This window comes from Phoxinus phoxinus (assembly GCF_949152265.1).
Source record: "Phoxinus phoxinus genome assembly, chromosome: 16".
NCBI classification, from domain to species: Eukaryota; Metazoa; Chordata; class Actinopteri; order Cypriniformes; family Leuciscidae; genus Phoxinus; species Phoxinus phoxinus.
This window is the reverse complement of record NC_136891.1, coordinates 18741628-18766265: the sequence shown is the minus strand read 5'-3', so window position 1 is coordinate 18766265 and position 24638 is coordinate 18741628. Positions and strand designations below refer to the sequence as shown.

At 37.9% G+C, this 24638-nt stretch overlaps 1 protein-coding gene across 3 annotated transcripts in view; it reads right to left on the bottom strand.

The window, feature by feature from the left end:
* Positions 1 to 24638, bottom strand: part of cep128 (centrosomal protein 128) — a 55139-nt gene that overhangs the window by 21923 nt on the left and 8578 nt on the right. For all 3 annotated transcript variants that reach the window (XM_079583554.1, XM_079583553.1, XM_079583555.1), the window contains exons 6-16: positions 22545 to 22636; positions 22350 to 22422; positions 21992 to 22114; positions 17490 to 17576; positions 12401 to 12475; positions 11218 to 11353; positions 10986 to 11125; positions 9969 to 10235; positions 3441 to 4049; positions 2671 to 2835; positions 1374 to 1550 (exon numbers count right to left, since the gene is read on the bottom strand). In XM_079583554.1, the coding sequence (XP_079439680.1) occupies positions 1374 to 1550; positions 2671 to 2835; positions 3441 to 4049; positions 9969 to 10235; positions 10986 to 11125; positions 11218 to 11353; positions 12401 to 12475; positions 17490 to 17576; positions 21992 to 22114; positions 22350 to 22422; positions 22545 to 22636 (1944 nt within the window). The remainder of the gene's footprint in view (positions 1 to 1373; positions 1551 to 2670; positions 2836 to 3440; positions 4050 to 9968; positions 10236 to 10985; positions 11126 to 11217; positions 11354 to 12400; positions 12476 to 17489; positions 17577 to 21991; positions 22115 to 22349; positions 22423 to 22544; positions 22637 to 24638) is intronic.

The following is a 24638-nucleotide window of genomic DNA, read 5'->3' as shown; positions in this document are numbered from 1 at the left end:
CGCATCTCCTGTGACGTAGGCGACGACGTATAATGACGTGTAACGGTGTAGTAGTGGTGTCCCATTTCTTAGGGGAATATTTTCACCCCTATGCCTTGCCACTCTGTTTCAAGGGTCAAGGGGAAGGGGAAGGCGAAGGGTTAGGGGTAGACGAAGGGGAAAGGGGTAGAATTGGGATTGGGCCTAAATGAGTGAGTCATTGGCTACGTTTACATGCACAACTTTTGTTTCTGAATTGGACTGAATTCATTCCGATCGATGAATCCAAACGTAGTGTTTACATGAACGTTGTCCTGCTCCACTTCACAGACGCTGAGTGAAAGGAGAATTTTAGGATGTCAATTAGAGACTCCCATTAAGTTAAGGGGCCATGTGAGCATGGGAGTCATCAATGGCAGAGAACTACAGCACAGCAAACATCCTAAAGCACATGCCAACATGCAGTTTGTAGTAGTGCTGGGCGGTATGACCAAAAATGTATATCACGGTATTTTTCACCCAGTCAAGCATCCACATTTTCTACTGATTAAGAGAGGAAATACTGCAGTAGATTGACTTAGAAAGCCCTATTTTACTGTCATGTGAATATTGTAAAAAAAATCCACACTAGTATTAATACAGGTTTGCAAGGCTGTTTACAAAGAGGTGCCAGCAGGAGGCGCTTTAGGAGTGGCAGAAACAGCGATTTCCCCGGTAACGGCTGTGCACAAAGCAGCGCAGCGCTCATAAACGCTGTTTTATCAGGAAAGATAAAGAAAGACTAAATGAAAATAATATAGAAAATTATCTACAGACAGTACCGGTAAGTTCATTTCAAAGATACATTCATATAAAAACACCCCCGCCACGTTTTGACTTTGAAACATGTAGTGCTTATGTTTATTCAATGATGTAAAAGCCTTTTGGAAAATCTATTTGTGGCGGGCAGTGTTGATATTGTGAACCAATGTAAGGGAAACACTGTAATATAATTTGACAGCTATCAATTATAGTTTAACCCATCACGCTTAGTAATACATAGAGCTGTGCCCTCACCACAGTGCAACCGTGAAAAGGGAGCCTCTCAAACAGTGTTGCGCCGTGTTCCCAACATTGTTAAAGTGACATACTGTACGTATAGACGTATTGCGGTATATTCAAAATTCATATCATGATAAAAATAAACACCTGTATTTGGTATGAACCGGTATACCGCCCATCACTAGTTTGTAGCATGTCATGTCAAGATTGCAACTCAGTAATATTAAGTCAAGATGCAAGTTCTTTATAAAAAGCAGTACATACTCTGACAGTACACAAATTTGAATGCAGCTTTTAAAATAGTGTAGCAAGTATTTTCTGTAGTGTACTGCAGTTTGTGTGTGTGTGGGTACTTCAAGCTTGGCGGCTGAGTCTTTTGACAAGAACTGGCAGGCTGAGTCAATTTGAGCCCCTACGGCATGGAGGATGGACTCCTGCTCCGTCTGGAGGCCCGTGACCCTCTCACGCAGCTCCGCCACAGAGCGCTGTGCAGTCTGCCGCCTCTCCTCCTCCCGCTCTGCTAAATTCACCTACACAGGAGACATTAAGAAAACAATCGAGACACTGAGATATTGGTGCAGGCACAACACTACCCAGCTATTGAGAAAAAGACAATAACATGTCAGATCATAATGTGTTTAGTGTTATCAAACCTCGTATTGCAGTAGGTTAATAATGGTATAGTTACCACTGTGTAAAAAACTAATAAAAATAAATTAATTAATTAAAATACATATTGGTATTGCATGTAGGAATACAAAAGCACAAATACAAAAATAATCAGTATAATTTTGGTTGTGATCAGGGAAAATGTGGGTGAAAATTAACCTTGGCAAGTAACTCGTTGGCCAATTTGGCAGGTTATGATTAATAAAATATATAATCTAACCAGGAGCCTCCAACATTAGCAAAACTAAGCATAAAGAGGGTTGAGCCATATCTTGAAATTTGAGGTTTTGAAATTTGAGTTTTCAAGGCGAACTTGAAGTTTTCTTTGAGTGTAATGGATGTCAATGGAGAGGCTTCAATACGCTGTATCCAGTACAATGACTTTTGTAAGGAAACGGCTGATCCCTTAATGAATTGAGAGCCACTAATCTTCAATGTGTTTACCATAATATATATTTATTTATTTATTTACTTTTATTGTATCTGCAAAAATGTATTGACTCATAAAACTGAAAACCATTAAATGATTCAGAATCAGATATAATACTTTACTATAATACTTGATATTGATTTTACAATTAATAATTTAAATCTAAGCAGTTATTTATAATCTGGTCTATGTCTGATATTTTTGTTTTGGTTAGTAGGAATTCTGAAATGACAGTAACTTTAAAATGGTGTAGCCTGATTAGCTTGTGAGTGAAAAAGTTCCATAAAAAAATACACCATACAGATGCCCCACATTTAAATGTAAATTCTATAAATCAAACTCAATCATTGTGATTACAATATCAAGGTACAAAATATGATTTGTCAAAATTGTGCAGGTTATCTGACTTCTATGCTGTACAATGTAACATTCAAATTCCAGAAATGACATGAAGCACATACAATTTCAGATTGTAGGTCTTTAAAGAGTCTTTGTCTTTATTATACTTTTATCAATGAAAACCACTGATTTGATCAGAAAATCCGTGATACCTTCACATCCAGCTCTTTTCTGAGGCCGTGGTGTTTGCGGAGGAGCTGAGCGTGACTCTCCTCGCTGGAGCTCAGCTGCTCTGTCAGTTTATCACATTCAGCCTTCATTTTGTCCAGCTTCAGCTGCAGAACTCTCCTTAGTTCACCATCCGCCACTGCCTCCGACTACACAAACAAAACAATATTATCTTTGTTTATATTATCATATTATATTGTTTTCTTCCCACAAGATGTAGTACACTAGCTTGGAGGAAATTGTGATGGATTTCTAGGAGCAAGAAATCAATGTAGATTTGTAAGATCCCCAAAATCCCTTTGTGCGTAATCTTGCTCTCTGTTGAAAACCTGCTAATATTATTCTGTAGAGGGCTTGGTCAAGACGCCAGGTTTCAATATTCAAGCCTACAGCAAGCTTCTGTTCAAGCTGCTGTTATTCTTTCCATAAAAAATAAAAAAAGACGAATTATTATTAGCTACACAACTCTTGACATACAAAAAAAAAAAAAAACATAAAGGTAGTCCATAGAAACTATATATATTTAATATATATATATATATATATATATTCAGAGATGTATTTTACATCTTGTGAAAATGGCATTTTACCACCCCTTTAATGTCAAGCCCTGCAAAAAAAAAAAAAAAACATCTATACAGACTTGAAAGGACCTAAGTGTGAGTAAATAATAAAATAATTTTTATTTGGGGTGAACTGGCCAGAGGAAAACAAATACCACCCCCCCCCCCCCTAAAATAATTAATATTCAAACCTTAAGGTCTCTGACGAGAGCCTCCAGTTCATCTCTCTCTCGCTGGTATAATCTCAGCATGTCGTGTACATCTCTTTCCTGTTTTGCTTTGCATTCTTGCTGTGTTGTTCGGAGGTGGCTCAGCTCCTTCTGATGCACTTGCCTCTCCAGTTCCAGCTGTCGCCCAAAAGAGGAGCTCTCTTCCTGAGCCGCAGTGAGTTGTTTTTCTAGATCCTTCTTGCAGCTCTCAACCTCTGCCAGTCTGGCAGTGAGGTCAGCTCTCGCAGAGCTCAGGTTCTTGACTGAGCCCTGGAGATCCAGCAGAGATCTCTGCTCCTCGTCTCTCCTCTGCTCCTGGAGCTCCACACGCTCCTTCAGCCGGATGTTCTCTTCTCTCATGCGCACCTGTAAGGAGATTTGCTTCTGGGCCTCCTCTTCGTGGCCTCTCAAGTTTTCCTGAGCCTCTCGGAGCTGGAGATCTAAAGTGACAAGCCGTGAACGAGCTTCAGAAAGATCCACATCACAGCGGCGTACGTCCTCTTCACGCTGAGCGAGACGTCCGAGGGCATCGGCGAGCTGTCGGCGGGCACCCTCTGCATGCTGGCTAAGAACACCTTCTCTCTCTTTGCTCTGAGGAGTTTATTTTATTTTACAGATAAATAATATATGAAAAGCTATTGACTGTAGCCACGTTTCCACCGAAATTACCAGAACAATTTGTCCCAAGAACTTTTTTCCCCCAGACCTGTCTGCGTTACCACCACGGTCTAAAGTACCGTGAAGATTAGGCAAATAGTCTGGTGACATAGGACTGCGTGCTACTTTCCAGTTCCAGCTGGATTTCATCCTCTGAATTTAAGCTTAATAAAACCTGAACTTCGTTGTCAGTCCATCTGTCATATTTTTTAAACTCCATTGTTGATTCGAATAGCAAACAACTGTTACTGCACGCACCACAACAGATGGTGGTTGAAATAAAATGCTGCGTGGATTTCAACTAATCAAAATGCAGCATGAACCAATCAGCATGTTCAGCGCCCAAGTCCCACACCTGAAAGTTCCTCAACTTTCAAAAAGTACTACCTCGCAAGCAGGGACATTTTCAGAGGGGGAAATGTTTACCCGGAACTTCATTTAGACACTGGTTCCTGCGTTGGAAACACACCGAGTACCAGCCCAAAGTCTAGGGCTGTAATCTCCCAGTCGATTAATCGATTATTGGTCGATACGTTCTGGCTCGACCAAAATTCTGATTGGTCGATTTTTTGCCGCGTTCATTTAATCAGTTTTGCCGCGTTTATTTCATCAGTTTTGCCGCGTTCATTTCATCAGGTGGAAAGCACTAATTGCTAATGGGAGTGTTTTCAGAGCACCCCTGTTTCACAGGTAACATTCGGTCTTCAGAACACCCCCCTTGTTTTCACTTCTTTTGGATTAGCCCAACCCACTGGAGAAGAGAGACAGATTGAAGAAAGTAGGCTACAAGAAGGTTTGCTGAATATTATTTATTTAATTGTGAGTGCATTTAATTCATAGTCAGTCCTCTTCTACCATGTCAACAAAGACATCGGCAGTGTGGCAGCATTTTTTTTTTTTTAAATAGAAAACGCAGTACAATTGTTGGACCTAATGCGCAATTGCGCTGTGCCCACTGTTTGTATTAGTTTTGAGCCTATGCTTTATTTTTCAGTTATGCACTTTATTTTGTTTTGGACATTAACCCTCTGAGGTCGGCAAACGCGCGGGCGCGTTTTGCTAGTTTTTTTTTACATTGCAGCAAAATAGACCTAAAATACTCCGTCAGTTTTGGTCATACAGCCTTAAGAAATATGAAAAAATAAGCTGTTAAATGTCTACTTTTTTATGTGTCCACTTACAATCGAAATAAAACATTGTGCTTTTGTAAAATAAAGAAAGTAAACAGGGAGTGCTTTCTGCCTCTCCGTCTCCGTGAACTTTTTTTCTGAAGCACGTCTCTAAACTCAAACAAAACTCAGCGAATACTATTCACTCAGACATGAGCTATATATCTCTATAATCATTTAAGTGTGTAGTTTTAAATTATCTAATTCAAAACTAAAATAAATATTCTCTGTTTATGTAATCTATATATAAAGAGCGAGAGATCAGCCGTTCTCATTATCGTTCTGGCATCTCATTACTCTGCTAATGTGACACGCCCATCGAGAGCGCGCCGCGCGCTATTCAGACGCAGATCTGAAGCAACACATGCAAACCAGTCAACGCCCACAACAGCTGGATAACACACTCGCTGTGAGGAATAATAATATCGTGATAATCCTGGAAATTTTACCTCAAACGTGCTGGAGTAGCCTAACAACGGATCCAGCTGCAGATCATCAGTAAGTGCTTTGTTCTAATCGCGATATGAAATGTAAACCGCAAAAGACTGTTTAAATTTGAATCGCGTTTCTGTGTTTGAATGAATGAACGGCACATATGCATACTGTTGTTTACTACAGCTCACGCGTGTCTGTGTGAATGAAATCTATATTGCCTACTGAGATGAGTAAAAATCGACTGAATACGTTGAAATAAAATGTCTTTGTATAAGGCAACATATTAAACTTCAAATTAACATTTATGCCCTAGGCTAATATATATTAGCCTATAAAAGACGATATGTTACAGACGAAATATGAAAGACAACATTTCGTTTTGGATAGATTATAAAGTTTTTACTGCCACATCAAAACCTAATTTACAAGGTGCAAACAAAATCTTAAAAGATCAATATAAGCCTTCTCTTTAAATTATTTTTGTGTTTTATTAGTGACAAATTTGCCTACATCCAAAACTTTCTGAAAATACGAATGAGAATTAACTGCACAATTACTAGAAATGTTTACCTTGGATATTAGGCTATACAATTTGCAAGCATACACAGTTTGTGGAAAAATACACTTTTTTCAAGATGTTTCCAACTCTGAACCAATTATGTAGTTATATATATATATATATATATATATATATATATATATATATATATATATATATATATATATATATATATATGTATGTATGTACAGTCATGGCCAAAATTGTTGGCACCCCTGGTAAATATGATCAAAACTGGCTGTAAAAAATAAATCTGCATTGTTTAGCCTTTTGATCTTTCATACAAAAAATTGGCAAAATTCTAACCTTTCATTGAAGCAAGAGCATTGAAAGTGGGGCTAAATCACATTATGAAATAAATGTTTTTCTCCAAAACACGTTGGCCACAATTAATTGCACCCTTTTATTAAATACTTTTTGCAACCTTCTTTTGCCAAGATAACAGCTCTTTTTTTGGTTCCTCTGTCCATAGAACGTTTGAAAAGTACCTGACACAACTGGCACTTCAAACGGGACAGGTTCTATGGTCAGATGAAACAAAAAAATAGCTTTTTTGGCAGCAAACACTTAAGATGGGTTTGGTGCACACAGGGATAAAAAAGTACCCCATGTGTAAAATGAAATACTCTGCTGTATCTTTACTGCTGTGGGCCTAATTTTCTGCCAGAGGTCCTGGACATCTTGTTCAGATACATGGCATCATGGATTGGATCAAATACCAACAGATAAAAAATCTAAACCTAACAGCCGGGGCTAGAAATCTTATAACGGGCCATGTTTGGATCTTCCAACAGGACAGTGATCCAAAAACAAATATCAAAATCAAAACAAAAATGGGTCACTGAGCACAAAACCAAGATCTGCAATGGCCATCCCAGTCCCTGGCCTGAACCCTATAGAAAATGAGTAGACTGAACTGAAGAGAAGAAGCGCCAACATGGATCTGGGAATCTGAAGGATCTGGAGAGATTCTGTATGGAGGAATGGTCTCTGATCTCTTGTCAGGTGTTCTCCAAACTCATCAGGCATTATAGGAGAAAACTCAGAGCTGTTATCTTGGCAAAAGGAGGTTGCAAAAAGTATTTAATAAAAGGGTGCCAAAAATTGTGGCCAACGTGTTTTGGAGAAAAACATTTATTTCATAATGTGATTTAGCCCCACTTTCAATTATCTTGCTTCAATGAAAGGTTAGAATTTTGGCAATATTTTTAATGAAAGATCAAAAGGATAAACAATGCAGATTTATTTTTTACAGCCAGTTTTGATCATATTTACCAGGGGTGCCAACAATTTTGGCCATGACTGTATGTATGTGTGTGTGTGTGTATATATATATATATATATATATATATATATATATATATATGTGTGTGTGTGTGTATGTATGTATATATATATGTGTGTGTGTGTGTGTATATGTGTGTTGTCTTTGCATTCTTTCTTGTGGCTCAGTGACACCTATGAAATGCTCATTAGTATGCAGCATGAGCAGGTCTTTGTCTTCAGGTGTGAATGAGGACATTATTCATGACCTTGTTGGATCATTCACGCCCACCTGCATATTGCCTTTCCAAACAAAAAGTGTCTTACAAAATTTAAATCAATCTATTGTTTAATGTGAACGATTAGCCCGGATGATTTTCAGATCATTTTAAAGTAAACACTTTAGCCGACAACCTCCATTAGTCAAAAGTATTGTGGGAATATGTGAAGTTGGTCGTTTGTGGTCTTATATCAGACAATTTAAGTTTGAGTTTTTTGAATAACCACGCATAAATAATATTCTCTCAAAAATGCAAACATGTACATACATGTTGCTCACATATTATGATAGCCATGTTCGTGCTAAATAGTAGGGCTGAACGATATTCGATTTTAACATCGACATCGCGATGTGCGAGTGAGCGATAGTCACATCGCCGGGACATGCGATGTGAAGGGTAGTAGCACAGTAGCACCAGCGGGAGATATTACATGCGCTTCATGAGGCACACGCGCGCGGTCTCTTGCTCTCTCTGCCGAGCACAGTCTCTGTCTCGCGGGCGCGCTCGCTCTAGATTCCGGAGATTTTAACTAATTCGCGGGCATCAGTGAGCCGCTATCAATATGCGGGAGACTTGGGATGTCTGTATCTATAATAATATCGGCATTAGAATTATTGATTTTTCATTAGGCTATTTTTTTGGTGCCCCCTCAGCTCTTGATGCGCGTGGTGGGAGCGGCGGCGCTGACAGAGGCGGTAAAGCTGCTGTTTAAATGTGTTCGGCTTTTCTGTTTACAGAAACATGTTCTCTAATCTGTATAGAAGATTTAATACTAAATATATTAAAGTTTTATATCATTTTGTTTATTTCATATGATTATGATGACCAACACCAACACTGTTTTACTTTGGCACTTTGGCTAAGAAAAGTTGACTTAAAAGATTGTGAACCAAAATGCTTAAGTTGTTTTATAAAAAATATATTTATTTTAAGTTATATTGTTGTAAACCAATCAGGGGGTAAAGCTGCTGTTTTATTTAATGTGTTCTGCTTTTGTGTTTACAGAAATGTTCTAATTTTGGAATAAAATATTAAGTGACCTTTTTGTCACTTGTAATGAAGCTTGCTTATTAGTGAAATTATTAATATCATGGAATGGTAATTATTGTCTTTAGCCTGGAGTTATGGCTCTCAATATCGCAATATATATCGTTGGGGAAAAAAATATCGCAATGTAATTTTTTTCCAATATCGTGCAGCCCTACTAAATAGAGTGTAATTACACCTTTGCCATTAATATGTTTATAAGCAACTGAAAAAAATACAAATATCAGGTCATGTCAAAACATCTCAAGGACCCCAAAAACACCTTAGACCCCAGAGGGTTAATAACATTTTATAATTTTGCACATTTATTTGAAATACTTGTGGATTTGGGCATTTGATTTATTTATGTTTGTAGTTGTTCTGAGTCCGCCTACCTGTTATGCACTATTTTGTTTCGTTTAAAATTTGTCTGAATAACATGTTGTAGCCTACTTTTATGGTTCCTTTTTATTATTGTGCAAACTGCTAATTTATTTCTAGTATTATTTATTGGATTTGGGCACTTTATTATTTTATTTTTTATTTGGAGCCTAATACGCAATGCGCTGTGCCCACTGTTTGTAATAGTTTTGAGCCTGTGCTTTATTTTTAGTTATGCACTTTATTTCGTTTCTGCTCTTGATCTGGTTTTATTAAAGTGGACGTGCCTTTTGTGTTTAAGAGTAAAAGCTTTAAGTTAATAGTCTATTCGTATCTCAGCCGCAAAGCCGCGAAGCTGAGCTCCTATGTTCAGCCTTGCTCTGTGCGAGACTCATGTGTCAGACTCATTTCCGTGCAAAATAGTTAGGACAAAAACAATTTAATATACTGCAAATAGCCTACTAGTTTTTTAAGTTTATTTATAATTAATTTAGGCGGGCAACAAGGCTACCAAGTACTGCGCACAGTGCGCAGCTAATTAATTTAAAGTTTTTTTTCCTAACGTCATTTTTAGTCGAAAATTTCAGGACTTCAGTCGACCAAGATTTTCTTTGGTTGATTACAGCCCTACCAAAGTCCCTTGTTCCTGGGGAAAGTTCCTGCGGTGGAAATGCGGCTTTTTTCTTTATTCAAAATCACTTTTTTTTTTTTATCCCTTCAAAGGGTTGTGAAGTCTCACCCGTTTATCATGATCAGTGTTGTTTCTGCTCTCCTCCTTTAGTTCCTGAAGCTCTCGCTCCCGTTTCTTGCACTTGTTCTTCCACTGTCGGACTGCTTCCTGAGCTTTAGAGCGCAGCTCCTCTCTCCTTCTCTCGCTCTCCATCAGCTGGGCCTCCAGGCGGGCGCAATCTGACCCGTTGTCCTCTGAACGAGACTGGATCTCCTTCAGTTGGGCCAACATCTTCAACTGCTGCTGCTCACGCCGCTGCAGATCTGCAGAAAGAGCCTAAAGAAAGAAAGAAAGAAAGAAAGAAAGAAAGAAAGAAAGAAAGAAAGAAAGAAAGAAAGAAAGAAAGAAAGAAAGAAAGAAAGAGAAAGAAAGAAAGAAAGAAAGAAAGAAAGAAAGAAAGAAAGAAAGAAAGAAAGAGAAAGAAAGAAAGAAAGAAAGAAAGAAAGAAAGAAAGAAAGAAAGAAAGAAAATTTAGACAGACAAAAATGATAATGAACAAAGCAGACATCTGAACACTGTTATGAATGATAATTGGATTAATTGTTTTATTTCTTTTACGTAAATAATTTGAATAGCTTTGACAGAGATGTGTAATTCTAACCACTCATGATCAAGTACCAGAAATGTCTTCAAATATTTAGTTTGATTCATTTAGAAGAACATCTTTTTCAGCAGGTATGCAGAGGGCTGGAACTCTCTCACTGCACTTAATGAACAATGAAAGTTTACCAGAGATCAAATCTGACCTGTTGAGCACTCGTAAAAAACAATATCATCAACTTTAACTTTAACTTCAACTTTGTATCATTTATGTATCATCAACTTTAACTTTATTTATGTCCCCAAGGGGACATTAGTTTCATGGCAAGACATACAGACAGAAAACCATAAAAATAGAAAACGATACAAAAAATACAAAACAATACTAATTACAACCCCCCCAACCCTGAAAAACTGCTGACCCTACTAACCACCTCCATTACCTAAATTTAGAAGGGAAATGGCTATGGGAATAAACACACAAACCTCAACCTGGAAAGCGAGCTGAGTTTTCTCTCTTTCTTTGCGTTCTACACATTTTTTCAGTTCCTCCATCTCACTAGAAACACCGATTCTACCTAGCTGCATGCGCAGTTCTTCAACCTCTCTCTCCAGGTCTGTGCATCCTGGGGAAAAACACACATACAGACACACACAGTGATTAAACAGTAAACAATCCACAAAACACTCTAACCTCACCCATATCAACATATTTTACCACTGTCAAGACTTGTCACCCCTCTCTCCTGCGGTCTCCTTGCGCTTCTCTGCTGAGACGAGAGTAAAGACAACTCCCTCTGCAAATCTACACGCTCCTTCTCCATCCTCAGAAGCTGAGAACGCATGGCATCCATCTGCAGGCCAACAGCACAGACATTAAAAAATAAAAACTGTCCACCATTTAATCCCCCCCTCCCATGTTTGTCCAAATGTTGTATTTTTATATCAATGTATTTTACTAAATTGTAAAATACATTGATATATGATGTACAATGATATAAAAATACAAAATTTGCATAGTGCTAATTTCAACCATATAAAGCAGGGGTTAGCAACCTTTTTGTCATGAAGTGCCATTTTCAAGTTTCCTTGCCAATACAAATTTTCCATATAATTTGTCAAAATCCTATAAGTTTGTTTGTTTTGTAGGTTTAAATTAGACTTTGAATAACATATTTCCAATGTTACTCCACTGAACCCCACTACGAAGGAGATCACATCAACCCCTTCGTTGTGCTTAATAGGACTCTACCACTGTATATACTTAGTATAATATCTCAGAAATTTAAAGAATTAACTTGGTTTATAACTTTGTGCAACAAATATATAAGAACAAACTTGTTGTGCTTTCAGCAGCTTGTGATGCGCAGAGGTAGTGCTAATGGTTTTCCAGAGCTGTGCGCTTTCATTGACTTGCACAGGTCAATTCTCAAACTTTATTAGTATTTATAGCTCCTAACTTAATAAAACAAGCTGTGTTACTCTGTGGAATGATTAACTCAAAATGTGGAACTGTATGCAGGTGTGAGGATCTTAATTTAAATGAAATAAATACAGATCTCTCCCCATGTGTGCCATAGGATGCTGACTTCTGATATTAAGGATGCAAAAAACAGGTTTTATAAATATAGTCCATACGACTGGTGCACTGCAAATCTTTTGAAGCTCTATGATAGCATTGTGTGAGAAACGGACGTTACTTATTGGTAACCTTCCAAATGCGATCTTTTTTGTGTTTTTTTTGGAAAGATAGAAAGTTTAGGTTTAGAACAACATAAGGGCAAGAATAAAATGAAGGAGAGTAAATGATGACAATTTACATGTTTAGATGAACAAAGGAAAGCATCTTTGCATCAGCCAGCGCTGTAGCAAAACAATTCAGTGGAAGAAGGGAAGCTCACCTGCTGGAGAAGGGTGTCTCGTCCTCCTTCTGATTGATCCAGCTGCTTTCTGAGTCTCTCCAATTCCTGCTGCATCTGTAAAGGAATTTGCAGTAACCACATTTTTGCTTCATGATTCTGGGCATAAATTCTGCTCTAATTTCTAGCTTATTCCAATTGAGAAAGACCCACTTAAGGAGCCGCCTGAACACACTCAACACAACTCAAATTTGATTTTGCCATTTTGGCAGCTAATAAAATAGAAATAGGAGTACCAAGCACATGAACAATAGACCGACTAAATGTGTTTGATTTATACACAACGATGAGCCAAAACATTATGACTAGGGCTGGGCATTGACACAAATTTCACGATTCGATTCACAAGCTTGTGATTAGACTCAATATCAATTAATTGTGGCCTATCAGGTACAGTACATGGCAAATTTCCTCAAGGAAAAAAATAACTAATGCTCAGTCTTAACTAATGCTGTAAAGTGGAAAACCCCAGTTGGTACATCACTTTAATTAATATCTTAAACATATATCAAAATTATGACGTATGCTCTCAATGACAAATGCAGAAAAGTTAGTTTATGTGTTCATTATTGTAATGCTCTACTGGGTGGTTGCCCTGCAGTGCACGCTTAATAAACAAACTCCAGCTGGTCCAAAATGAAGCAGCTAGAGTTCTTACTAAAACCAGGAAGTACTGGAAGCATTGGCTCCCTATTAAACATTGCATACATTTTCAAATCTTGCTAATTACTTACAACGGTTTGGTTTTGTTCAGTATCTAAAGGGGACCTATTATGCCCCTTTTCACAAGATGTAAAATAAGTTTCTGATGTTCCCAGAGTGTGTATGTGAAGGTTTAGCTCAAAATACAACAACAATAATATTTTTTTTACGGCATGTTTAAATTGTCACTTTTTGTGGCAGAGAAAATGTGCCGTTTTAGTGTGTGCCCTTTTAATGCAAATTAGCTGCTGCTGCACGGCACAGGGGGCAGAGCCTCAACAGCTTGCGCTCAGTGTCAGGACAATCTCATCTCCTTACGGAATGATAATATCAAAACAGAAACTCTCAGTAACAGTGTTCATTTTGACCCGGAGTCGGACAATAATGCCTACAAAGTCAGAGAATATATGCTGTATAGAGATAGAACAGGTATGGTTTAGTTTAATTGCGGTTATAACGTATTTGACATCTGCTTGTATCCAGTATTAATACAAGCCTGCTGATGCGGACCCCGTCTGAATGGTGGCCAAACATATACTGATGAGTTTAATCAAGTTTATTGTACATCACACAAAAGATGAAGCTTCAGATTTACTCCAGAAAATCACCGTAAGAGCTGAGTAAACACAGTATAAGAAGTGCGCAAGTACATAAACGAATTTCGTTAGAGTTGAGGGAGCATTTTCTTTGAAAACAAAATTAATCCACCTCGTCTTCAGCGGCTGGCTCAGATTTCGGGAGTAAATAGAGAGAGCTATGTGGATTAATACATCCAGCCACACAACACCTACAACGCTTGGGAGACATTCTCATCAGTGCAGCAATGGATGTGTACAACTCGCTGTGAACTCGATCAGGGCAGGTCTATGTTAAAACGGCAGTGTCTGTCAACATTCGTGGGCGGGCCTGTGGCTGTAGTGATGTCACACCAGCCCCATAGCTGAAAAGAGGTCGTTGGGAAACACTGTTTATGATTTATGGGGATTTTAAAAAAAAGGAGTGAGTGGTTTTATCAAACACCATGCACAAGTGAATTTTGCATAATAGGTCCCCTTTAAGCAAGCTCTTAACACATTATAGACTCATAGAAACAACTGGACTCCAGGCAGCAAAAGGTGGATTTGCAGTAATCATTTTGTGTCAATATGCTGAATTTAGGGGTAAAATCATACCCTATATATTGTGTTGTTTTATATTGTATAACTGCATAATTGGACGTTTTTAAATAAACACTGACAAAAAAACTATACAAGTTTTATGGCTGGACGATATATCATTGATATAAGTGAATACATGGATTTAGACCTACCTAAATTGTATTTATATAAAGCGTTCACAGGCAAATATGCTTTATGTATTTCCCCAGCGTCAAAATCAGGCATATATAAATGTCAGGAAACACGATTCCTGGCTACATGTCAATATCCATGGATCACTGGATCTTTGGTAAGTTGTAAGAAACACTATATCGAGTCCAACCTTAAGTTTAAACTGATAATATTTCATTTTACTCGCATTTTCAGTTTCCCCTATTAAATCCAGTCACGAAGCAGGCTCTTTTGCCACTCAGTCCGTTGAAGCATACGCATACCCTTTATTTTTACATGAACAATTGACACATTGACTAGTTTGGCTTTTCACGAACTATTTTGCTGTATCGAGATGAGTGAAATCGATGGAAATATGTTAAAATAAAATGTCTATGTGCAACATATTAAACTGCCAATTAAAATGTATATGCTCTATAATATAACTTAAATACGAATACAATACGTTACAGATGTAGTGTGAATGTTTAGACAAGGTTTCTTTGACCTATTTTGGATAGATTATGACGTTTTTACTGTAAAATAGACTACTAGCACATCAATAAAGCTTTTGTTAGCAAATTTCTGCTCATAAGCTACATATATTATAAAAGATATAATATAAAAATTTTGTTCAGACAGATTTTTTAGCTTTTGTCACACTCTTGGCAAGACCTCTAAATTTCATCAATTGGAAATTGCCTAAACCCCCTACTCATTCTTCATGCTGTTTGAACATAACTGGCATCATATGACATTTACATTATTGTATATCTCCTTTTTATAATTTCTTAACTTGTTCTGTCTCTGTTTGCTGCATGGTCCTTTTTATTTACAAGAGAGATGAAATTCTTATACTACTTACTAATGACTATAAATACATAAATGTGATATCTCAATGGTATCTTGTAATTGTGTGATGTATTTAGTTTATGTGGAGAAAATCAAATTAAAGTGAGAAAAATAAAACCACACATAAACGTTATTTTCTCCAAATTACAAACATACATGTTGCTCACATATTATTGTTGCCAAGTTTGTGCTGAATACAGTGTAATGAGATTAGCATATGTTTATAAGCAACTGAAAAAAAAGCACAAATGTCAGAGCATGTCAAAACTTCTCCAGGGCCTCAAAACCCCAGTTGATTCTCACTTGAACTTCGGCATCTGTGTTAACACACGTCTTCCCAGTGGTGCAACGAAATGAGCAATAGGCACCTGACCCAGAGACTGTGGGTTTGAGTCCCGTGTTGTACAACTTTAAAAAACTGTGTGTAATATGCTGTGTCATTTCAATTCCTTAATAGCTTACTGGGTAAGCGTTGAACTAATCTTTCTTCCTCTTAGATTAGAAATAAGTGCGTTTTTGTTCATTCATTCTGTGTTCATTCACATCTGAACTTCTGTTCATTTTGAGTTCATTCTCACCTGTACTTCTCTACCTGTTTTTCATGTACAACGTTTAATTTCTGCTGTTTTTGCTCTTCCTGCTCTGCATTGCGCTACTGTCACTTAAGGGGCTTGGCCCTGTATAACTGCTTGCAGTTCTTGTTATTATTATTATTATTTTGTACATTTAGAACTAGAATGATTTTTAAATCATTTCTATGATTTTGTTCCCTCCAAAAACAGTTTTTATATTAAAATGACTAAACATACTTGAGTATCTGCTTTAAAGGAGTCATGACCTGTAATTTTCACTTTTCCACGAGAATCAATGTATGTTATGATTGCCTAACGAGTATACACTGGCCGGGAAGCCAATATTTAAAAGTGAAGCGTTTGTTTATCCCAGGGTTCGTAAACCAGCCCACGTGCACGCGCACTCAAACACGAGATTTTAATTTCTCCCCCGTCTTGACGTCAAGACGGGGCCGGATATACCATATATGGACACCGCAGACCTATGCTACAGGAAGCCCGGCCTGCCCCTCTCCTCCTCATATTCAGTCGCGAAAGATGCAGAAGCGTAGTGCACACGTGAGTTACTCTGTTGTTGACTGCCAGAATCAACATGTAACTTAAATGTGTTTTCTCTCCCAAGAACGGACCAAGCTGTCAGGGACCAGTGGATTAAATTCGTTTTTAATGACGCGGTTCCTACAACCCTTCCCACTGGCTTAACGTTAGGTGTCTGTGCTAATCATTTTACGCGCGGTTCCTACAACCCTTCCCACTGGCTTAACGTTAGGTGTCTGTGCTAATCATTTTACGCCGGAATCGTTCGCAAATTTGAATGTCTAAAAAACCACAACGTGAAACAAGGCAAAAACACCACATGATAGCAAACGTTGATCTCAATAACCACTGTAAGCTGATAAAAAAAAGTAGACTACATCTCCGTTAATGTAATCTACATTAAATAAAAGGTATAATGTATGTCTCAGTCAAAATGATTGTCTTTACCATTCAGAGACATCTTGATGTAGACGTCCTTCCATCGACTCTACACCTTCCCTTTCCAGCTCAGGTTCAGAGTCTGGCTCGTGCATATTAGGTCGCGGCCAGGTCGGGTTCATTCACAACTTGCGCCATGATGTCATTTTGGAATGATATGCTGAAGTTACCTGCGGTGTCAACCCCCCTCCTTCCTGCCACCAATCAACGCATCCCTCATTTGCATTATTAAAATGACCGTCCACGACAGCCAAAATATCGCATCAGATCTCGCGAGACAATAATGCCTTCAGAAATAAGGGTCAGAGGAGCTCTGTGTTTATTTTTTTTCCACTTTTCTTTTTTAGAAGGGCCTGAAAGACTATAATAGAGCGTGGGTATCCAAGGTAATACTAGGTTATGACTCCTTTAACACATGCATTGCATCAACAGTGCATTACTAGTCTAGCACTGTTACAGGATCAAATATGCTACATGCATTAAAGTTAATAAAAAAATGAAAATATTGTGCTACAAATCTTAAATGATTCTTTAGTTTCGAACGTACAGAACAGATGTAATCACAGCTTACATAAACTTATCCGAATAGCATACGAGGCACTGAGATTAATAATATATTTATGGCATTTATGCACACTGAGTCAATATCAAAGACAAACACACCTTGCTTCTCTCGTTCTCTGATCTCTGCAGTCTGTTTCTGAAGGCCTCATCAGCCTCCGGTGTTTGGGCGTCATGTCTTCTCAAAGCCTTTGAGGACAAAGTGGAGCCGACAAGGAGAAAGAAAAAAAAAGATTAGCAGCCTTTCTGTTGACATCCTCTCTTCTCCACTAACTAGCACGATGGATGGATGGATGGATGGATGGATGGATGGATGGATGGATGGATGGATGGGGACTGACAGCAATAAAAGGCATGGGATTTGGTCCAAGGGCCAAACCATAAGCAGTTGTACAAATGATGCTTGCCTTAGAAAGCACCACTAATTAGTATTTGGAGTAATTGCATTTGCATATTCAGAAGATGTAATGTACTGCAATGAGTTTGAAAAACAAAAGTGGGAAATTAAATATATTGGAGTAAATTTAATTCACTTTTGCAGATTTGAAAGTAATCCCCTGAGTTGCAACAGAAACTCACATACATTATGTGCCACATGCCATTTAATGTGAAAAACCAGCAAGTGTGATTCCAGCATGCACATGGAGCACAAGATGAATTTGCTATATGTATTCATGTACGAAACAGTTGGAAATCGATTTATCATCAGAAATGACATACACAAACATCAAAATAACTGAGATGCATAATTACAGAAGGCGAAACATAATTACTATCAGGGCTCTACAGTGCGAGTGTTTCACTCGCATTTGCGCCTAAAAATAGTTATGTGCGAACTTAAAAAATAATTTACGAGCACAGTGTGCGAGTGACGGGCTGTTCTCAATACACTGAACAACAGCGTGATGAAGCAAAGCATCCCATTGAGCAACATAGACAGTATATAAAAGAGCAAGAGGACGTGACAGCGTCGCGACTGCGCGATGTGAACACATAGACAGTATGTGTGAAAATAGCATGATGACGCGCTTAACTTTATGCAAATGTGAGCGACGATTCGCAACCAATGAGCCGTGGGAATGTGCGGGAACTGCTGGATTTTAAGTGAGAGAATCAAGTGAGGTAAAAACTGGAAAGAAAATATTGGTACAATAGTTAAAAATGAAGAACATAAGTTTTTATTTTAAGCGAAAAAGAGATGAGGAGAAAGAGGAATCAGGTGAGGGGGATATGGAACAGGGTGTCCGCGGGGTCTTAAAAAGTATTGAAAGTTGATAAATCCATTTTAGGAAAATTAAGGCCCTTAAAAGGTATTAAAAAGTCTTAATCCCGATTTTATGAGGTATTAAATTCTGTTCAAGCTTTGTCCAAAGAATTTTGACTCCAAAAAGTATGCATGAATATATTTATTTTCCTCCCCATTAGCCTACCAATAAAAAACAACGGCGTAGTCGGTCAGTGAGATCAGATCGCCGCATACAGGTGAGAGGTGATGTCACATATTTTGCGAAACGCGCGGTTAGGTGATGTTAAATAAAAAAACTAAAACTATTAGGTGATGTGTCATCCTCTACATGGCACAAACAACTGTTTATTAATTTAAAGGTTTGTTGCTGATTAGAACTTGAAGTAGGGCTGTGCGATATCTCTTGATCGTGGATGATAAATGTCTCCACGATCTGCTTTTGAAGAAACATCGTAGGATCGTGCATTCTATCAGTTTGCAGTTCTGGCGCCTCCGTCTCAACATACTGTACAGCACGACGTATATTCACATGAAATGCAGAGGAACGGACACTAGTTAATAAAAAATAATTATTTGCATGTGCTTTAAAGCCTTCCCGGTTAAACGTGTCATTTGCTGCTGATCCGCTGTTCTAACGAGCGCAATACACCCTACGCGCACATGCACTAAAAGCCTGTTAACAGAGATACTGGACTAAGTTATCTTTCGAGTCGTATTGCGCTAATACTGTCAAATACACACAAGGTTTACATAAACAAAGTTGGTTATGTCTAAAGTGAAAGAACAGTAGAAAAAAATTAAGACAAAAATCTGGTTGTAAAATGCGTGTAGACTCGTTGCGCGCAGATCTTAAAGTGACAGTAGCCCTAATAGTAAACATGCTGCCGCTTGTCCTTAAAGGGACAGTTACCCAAAAATAAAAATTCTGTCATTATTTACTCTCACTCTAATGTTGTTAAATACCTGTATTAATGTATTTCTTGTGCTGAACACAAAAGAAGATATTTTTAGGAGTGTGGCTAAAAGGCGGTTAACTTTTTTGTACTGTGCTCCTAAATTTCTTTGTGTGCTCCTAAATTTTTTCATTTAGGAGCACATGTACTCCTTGGGAAAAAAGTTAGCGTAGAGCCCTGACTATGATTCATTGTATCATAGCCAGACCCCAACTTCCATATCACATTAAGGTGCCACCCAGCCAAAGACTGATGCCATTAAATCATTGGGTTCAAATTCACTAATTGCGTGGATTATTTTGTATTTGTACGCACAGGAGAACTATAGGAGAAATATCTGCTTAATTCACAACACGTTCGTACCATAGACTGTAAAAATATCAGTACGCACATGAATTTGTTGTTAACATCGTTCTGATGTTAGTGAATTTGGATTATTCTAAATGTGTGGCCGCGTGCGCGAGGTTAGTCATTTGCATAAGACACGCCCAAACCATCTCCATATAAGGGCTTTCCTTACAGCCTTTCGTCTCTCTCGTCAAACCAGCCGCTGTTTGCAGACACGCTCTCGCCCAATCCTCGAGCAATGCCAAAGTGTGCCATTCTCACCAATGCAATCACAATAAACACTTTTTCACTTTTACACTTATTCAGAGAAATCTCGCAGCTGAAGTTATAATGCAGCTTTTCTTACTCTTTAACTGTATATGATGGAATGTATTTAAGATCAAATTAAATTGAATTATTTAATAATTTTATTATATAATTTTATATATGGATAATCCAATTAATGCAACATCAATATAATAATAGTCGTGTTAGGATGAAATATAACTTCTTAACACGATTATAAGGCCATAAAGATTAAGTGCTTTTATGCAGATGTGTGGTTTCAGTAGTTCCTATATTTTTTCGTAAATTTAGAATTAATTTTATTACGAAATTTTTGGTGAATGGTGATTTGTTCTTAATCTTCTTAATTTTATCTGTGTGTACTCATTCTTAGTGAATGAGACCCATTGTCTTTATGTTAGGTAGCATTTTGAGGAAGCATTTCATAGTCTAAAATCACTTTGTGAAATGCTACGGTGACATCATTCACCGCTCTAACAGTGTTCTAGATCATATGGGTGTGCAAAAGAGCCGAACATTGTTTTTCTCAACAGCTCTTTGGTGACTAAGCGTTTGTTTATCTGCCTTGATTTGCTTGTCTTGTTTGTTTCTCATAATTTCACAACAAATGCATTATTTCTCTAGGCCTAAGGCACACCGCCTTTTCATTAGCAAACTGCAGTGGAGATGCAAATGAGGCTCCATTCATCAGTCACCTCTCAGATAAATAGGACAATTGTTAATGGAAGCAAAACACAAGCATATAGTGCCCCCTGCTGGTAGGAGCACAGCATGAACCTGCTCTGAAGTTTCCACTAGATCACTGGTTTTAACACTGATTTCCCCCTATTATCATACCTTATAATGTCAACCGGATATTTAGGCAATTTGAAGAAGTTTCTTTTAGAGGTTCAACTGGAAGTATCTGATGCAAGTGTGCAAAAAACTTTTCATTCGATTACAAATTTGCTGGAGCCGTGAACCATTTTGTCAAGTCATGATATAAACACATTAAGATAATAAGCAGACAAATGACAGCAAGTGCAAGTCTTAGAGAACAAGTCGAATCTTAAAGAAGCCATATCATACTTTTTTGTTTTCCTGAAGACTATTTTTATGTTTGTCGTAATTCAATTTTTCACTTTTATCCACCTTCTCTCAACACTTACAATAAAATGGTCTGTATTTTGACATTGTCTCCTGAAAGAACAAACAGCGCTTTAATCCACTATAACACGGGCTACACAATTGCTGTCAAGATCAATACAGTGTGAACTGTCCATTCCTTCAATAACATTGTGATGGGATCACAAAAGTTAAAAAAGAAAAGATCAGACCTCAATGATCAAATACCTTATTAAAAATAAACTTCAGCTGCTCGTTCGTTTCAAACGATGGGATTCTTCGCTAAGACTTGTGAGAGTGCCAGGAATAGTGCAAAGTTCATTCACACATTATTGTTAGTGGTTAACAAAATAATAGCTTCTATCCTGCTTTTTCCTTATTACCTCACTATTGAACACGTTTCTGATCACTCAACAGAAATCACTGATATATGAATGTATTTGGGTTTCCCCACATCAGAAACGTGTGCAAGTTTTGATTGAGTTATTGGTTTCATTAAAAGTTCCTTTTGGACTGGGGAGGGAGTTGAGTTCTGAAAGTTACAGTATGTTTTCATAGTACATCAACCTCATTTAGCTCAGAATATGCAGGAAATGTGAAGTGTAATGATATGGCCCCTTTATAATATTAGCAAATAAATAACAATATGCATTAGTGTAGTGTTCTACCTCCTGCAGTTCTCCAGACATGCTTTTTGGCTTCTCTCTGTGATATCTTTCAGAAAGCACCTGCTGCCCCGAGCGCATCTCATCCTCGATCTCCTGTAGACGTCTCTCCACCCGTAATGAGACCTAAGACACATCATACGTCTCAAACCTGACTTAACATGCCCTGTTCAGCTAGAGCAAGTTGCTGTTATTCAGTATATCATGTTCTGTACAGCAGGTCTCCTTAGAAACTGGATTCAACTTACAGCAGAAGAAAAGACACAACAAGTGCATTCTGACAAGAAGCAAGACAAGTGGTCGCAGGCAGCAAAAAAATAAAAAAGTGAACAACATGCTGTGTTACATAAGCCACACTTACGGTTTCTTCTCTCTGCGGTGCCTGTACGTTGCCTGCAAGACTGTCCAATGTCTTCTTGGTTTCTATGTCAGTCCTTTTGAGGGGCAGAAAGCAGAAAAAAACACAACATTGTGTTTTTTTAACAATTACACATGGAATTTATTATCATCAACGAACACGATGCTTTGATTTGAACAGGTAGAAACATTAAAGAACCTGTTTCTTCTGCTGATCTCTCTATCAATGTCATCACCCATCCGAAGTTGATCACTCCGCAGGTCTCTTAGGGACTGATGCATTGAGTGAACCTGAGAAACAAAGAGAATTAGATTTTAATGTGAGTGGTGCTTGCTTGTACTAGGGTGTTGTGTGGGTGCTTGCCATAACGTTGCTTTGGAGTTTCTAGGTGTTGTTGGTAAAAAGAAAAAAAAAAGAAAAAGACAATTCCTATGTCGGTTGCTAAGGTGTTTGGGTTGTTTGCACAGGCATTGTTAGGTGGTTGCCAGGAATTTGTTGGTGGCTGGTTACTTGGCCAAGTCAAAAGAGCCCATCCCAGAGTCTCTATTATATTTTGATATATTCCTTTAAATATAGCTGGAGTGCCTCCTTCCATGCCATTAAAATGGGATTTCTTTTGTCTGTTCGTTGTCCTCCACGTGAAAACTGCATGTTCTATCTGCAAATAAAAAAAACTGCAATATTCTATTTTTTGGTAGGAAAGTTATCATCAACCTAACTGAAATAAAATAACCATGAATTATTGTCAATTTTTATTTTTTATTTTTTAACTTTAAAACCTTGATTTAACATCCTGCATTACACGGCTACCTACCAAATATATAAATAATTTAGCCTGATGAGGAAACCAAGGCAACCGTAGGGTGTTCTAGCACTTTTTCATTGGGCAGAATATTCAGAAAACATGAAATAATTAATAAACTAATGTTTCGTTTAACGTAAACTGTAATTGATCAACTAAATGTTCTACTGACAATGGCACAGATGCAGCCAGATCATTCCCATAATCAGAAGGGGTGTAATGGTTCAGATTACTTTTAGCACATTTTTAGTGTCACCGTTAATAATGTCACCAATAATCAAACTAAAAGCAACAGCACAAATAAATACAATGGAGCAAAGATACAAATGAATAGACAACGTTTTTCAGGTTATTTAGGCATCTAACAGTAGTTTTCAGGTACGGAAATTAAATAAAGCAATACAATGTAAAATAACATTGCACATAATCTTCACTGAATAAATTAAATAAAGATTACTCATTATTAAAGGTACAAAAGCTATTGATTTCCTTGTCTTTTGTTGTTTGATTAACATTTAAAATACAGACAGCAGGAATATTAGGCTGCTGTCACTTTAAGATCCAAAATACTGGAACTGATCCACGTGCATTCTGTTTAAGTTCACTTAAGACATAACCTACTATGTTTGCTAGGATACTCTTCAAGAAGAGCATGTTGACAATTTTTCTGTGAATTTGTCCGTTCAAGCGCAAGACTTGAAAGAGAACTCAATATTTGCGTGCTGTACACGCACTTTCAATGTGCGCGCTTCAGATGAGTGCACACACACATCTTATTACAGTGCGCGAGCGAGTTCTCTTCTGCATCTTCTTTGAATGTTTAAATTGGCAAGGCTTAAATTAGTTTAGTTTAAACACAGATAGCAACGTGTGCTGTTCAGGTCTCATCTGTGCTTGTGCGCTATCAACGCCCGGGTGATAACTGGTCACATTAGAGCATATGGCAATCGCATTGAACAAAGTTTAGGAAGCCAGAATGCGTATCCATAGACAGAAACATACATTAGCCGCTCTATGGGCCCTATCATACACCCGATGCAATGAGGGGCCAGGTGCGATGCAAGTGTTTTTTGCTAGTTTCAGCCCGACACAGTTATCATTTTCACGTCCTGTGCCACGTTGTTTAAATAGCAAATGCATTTGCGTCCATTTGTGGTAAAGTCAATGGCGCAATATTTTTTTTATTATTTAAAAAGCACGTTAGTAATGTGTGCCTATAAGCGGGTCCACAACGCGCATACACTTTGTCCCGTAGATGGTCTGCTCGAGCGCTTTCCTCTCTTGAGAAGCGTTCAGTTTGTATATAGCGAATCCGCCATGGCGCAACTGGCTTTTAAAGGAGTGGGAGATTGGTTTATTGTACGTTACGCCCAATAATACTCATTAAGAGATTAGGGACAATCCTTTTAGACCATTTTTTCCCGTTGTTAAACTAGCAAAAGTGGATTCGGACACGCCCTAAGTGCACTTGCACTTAGATCGTTAAAATA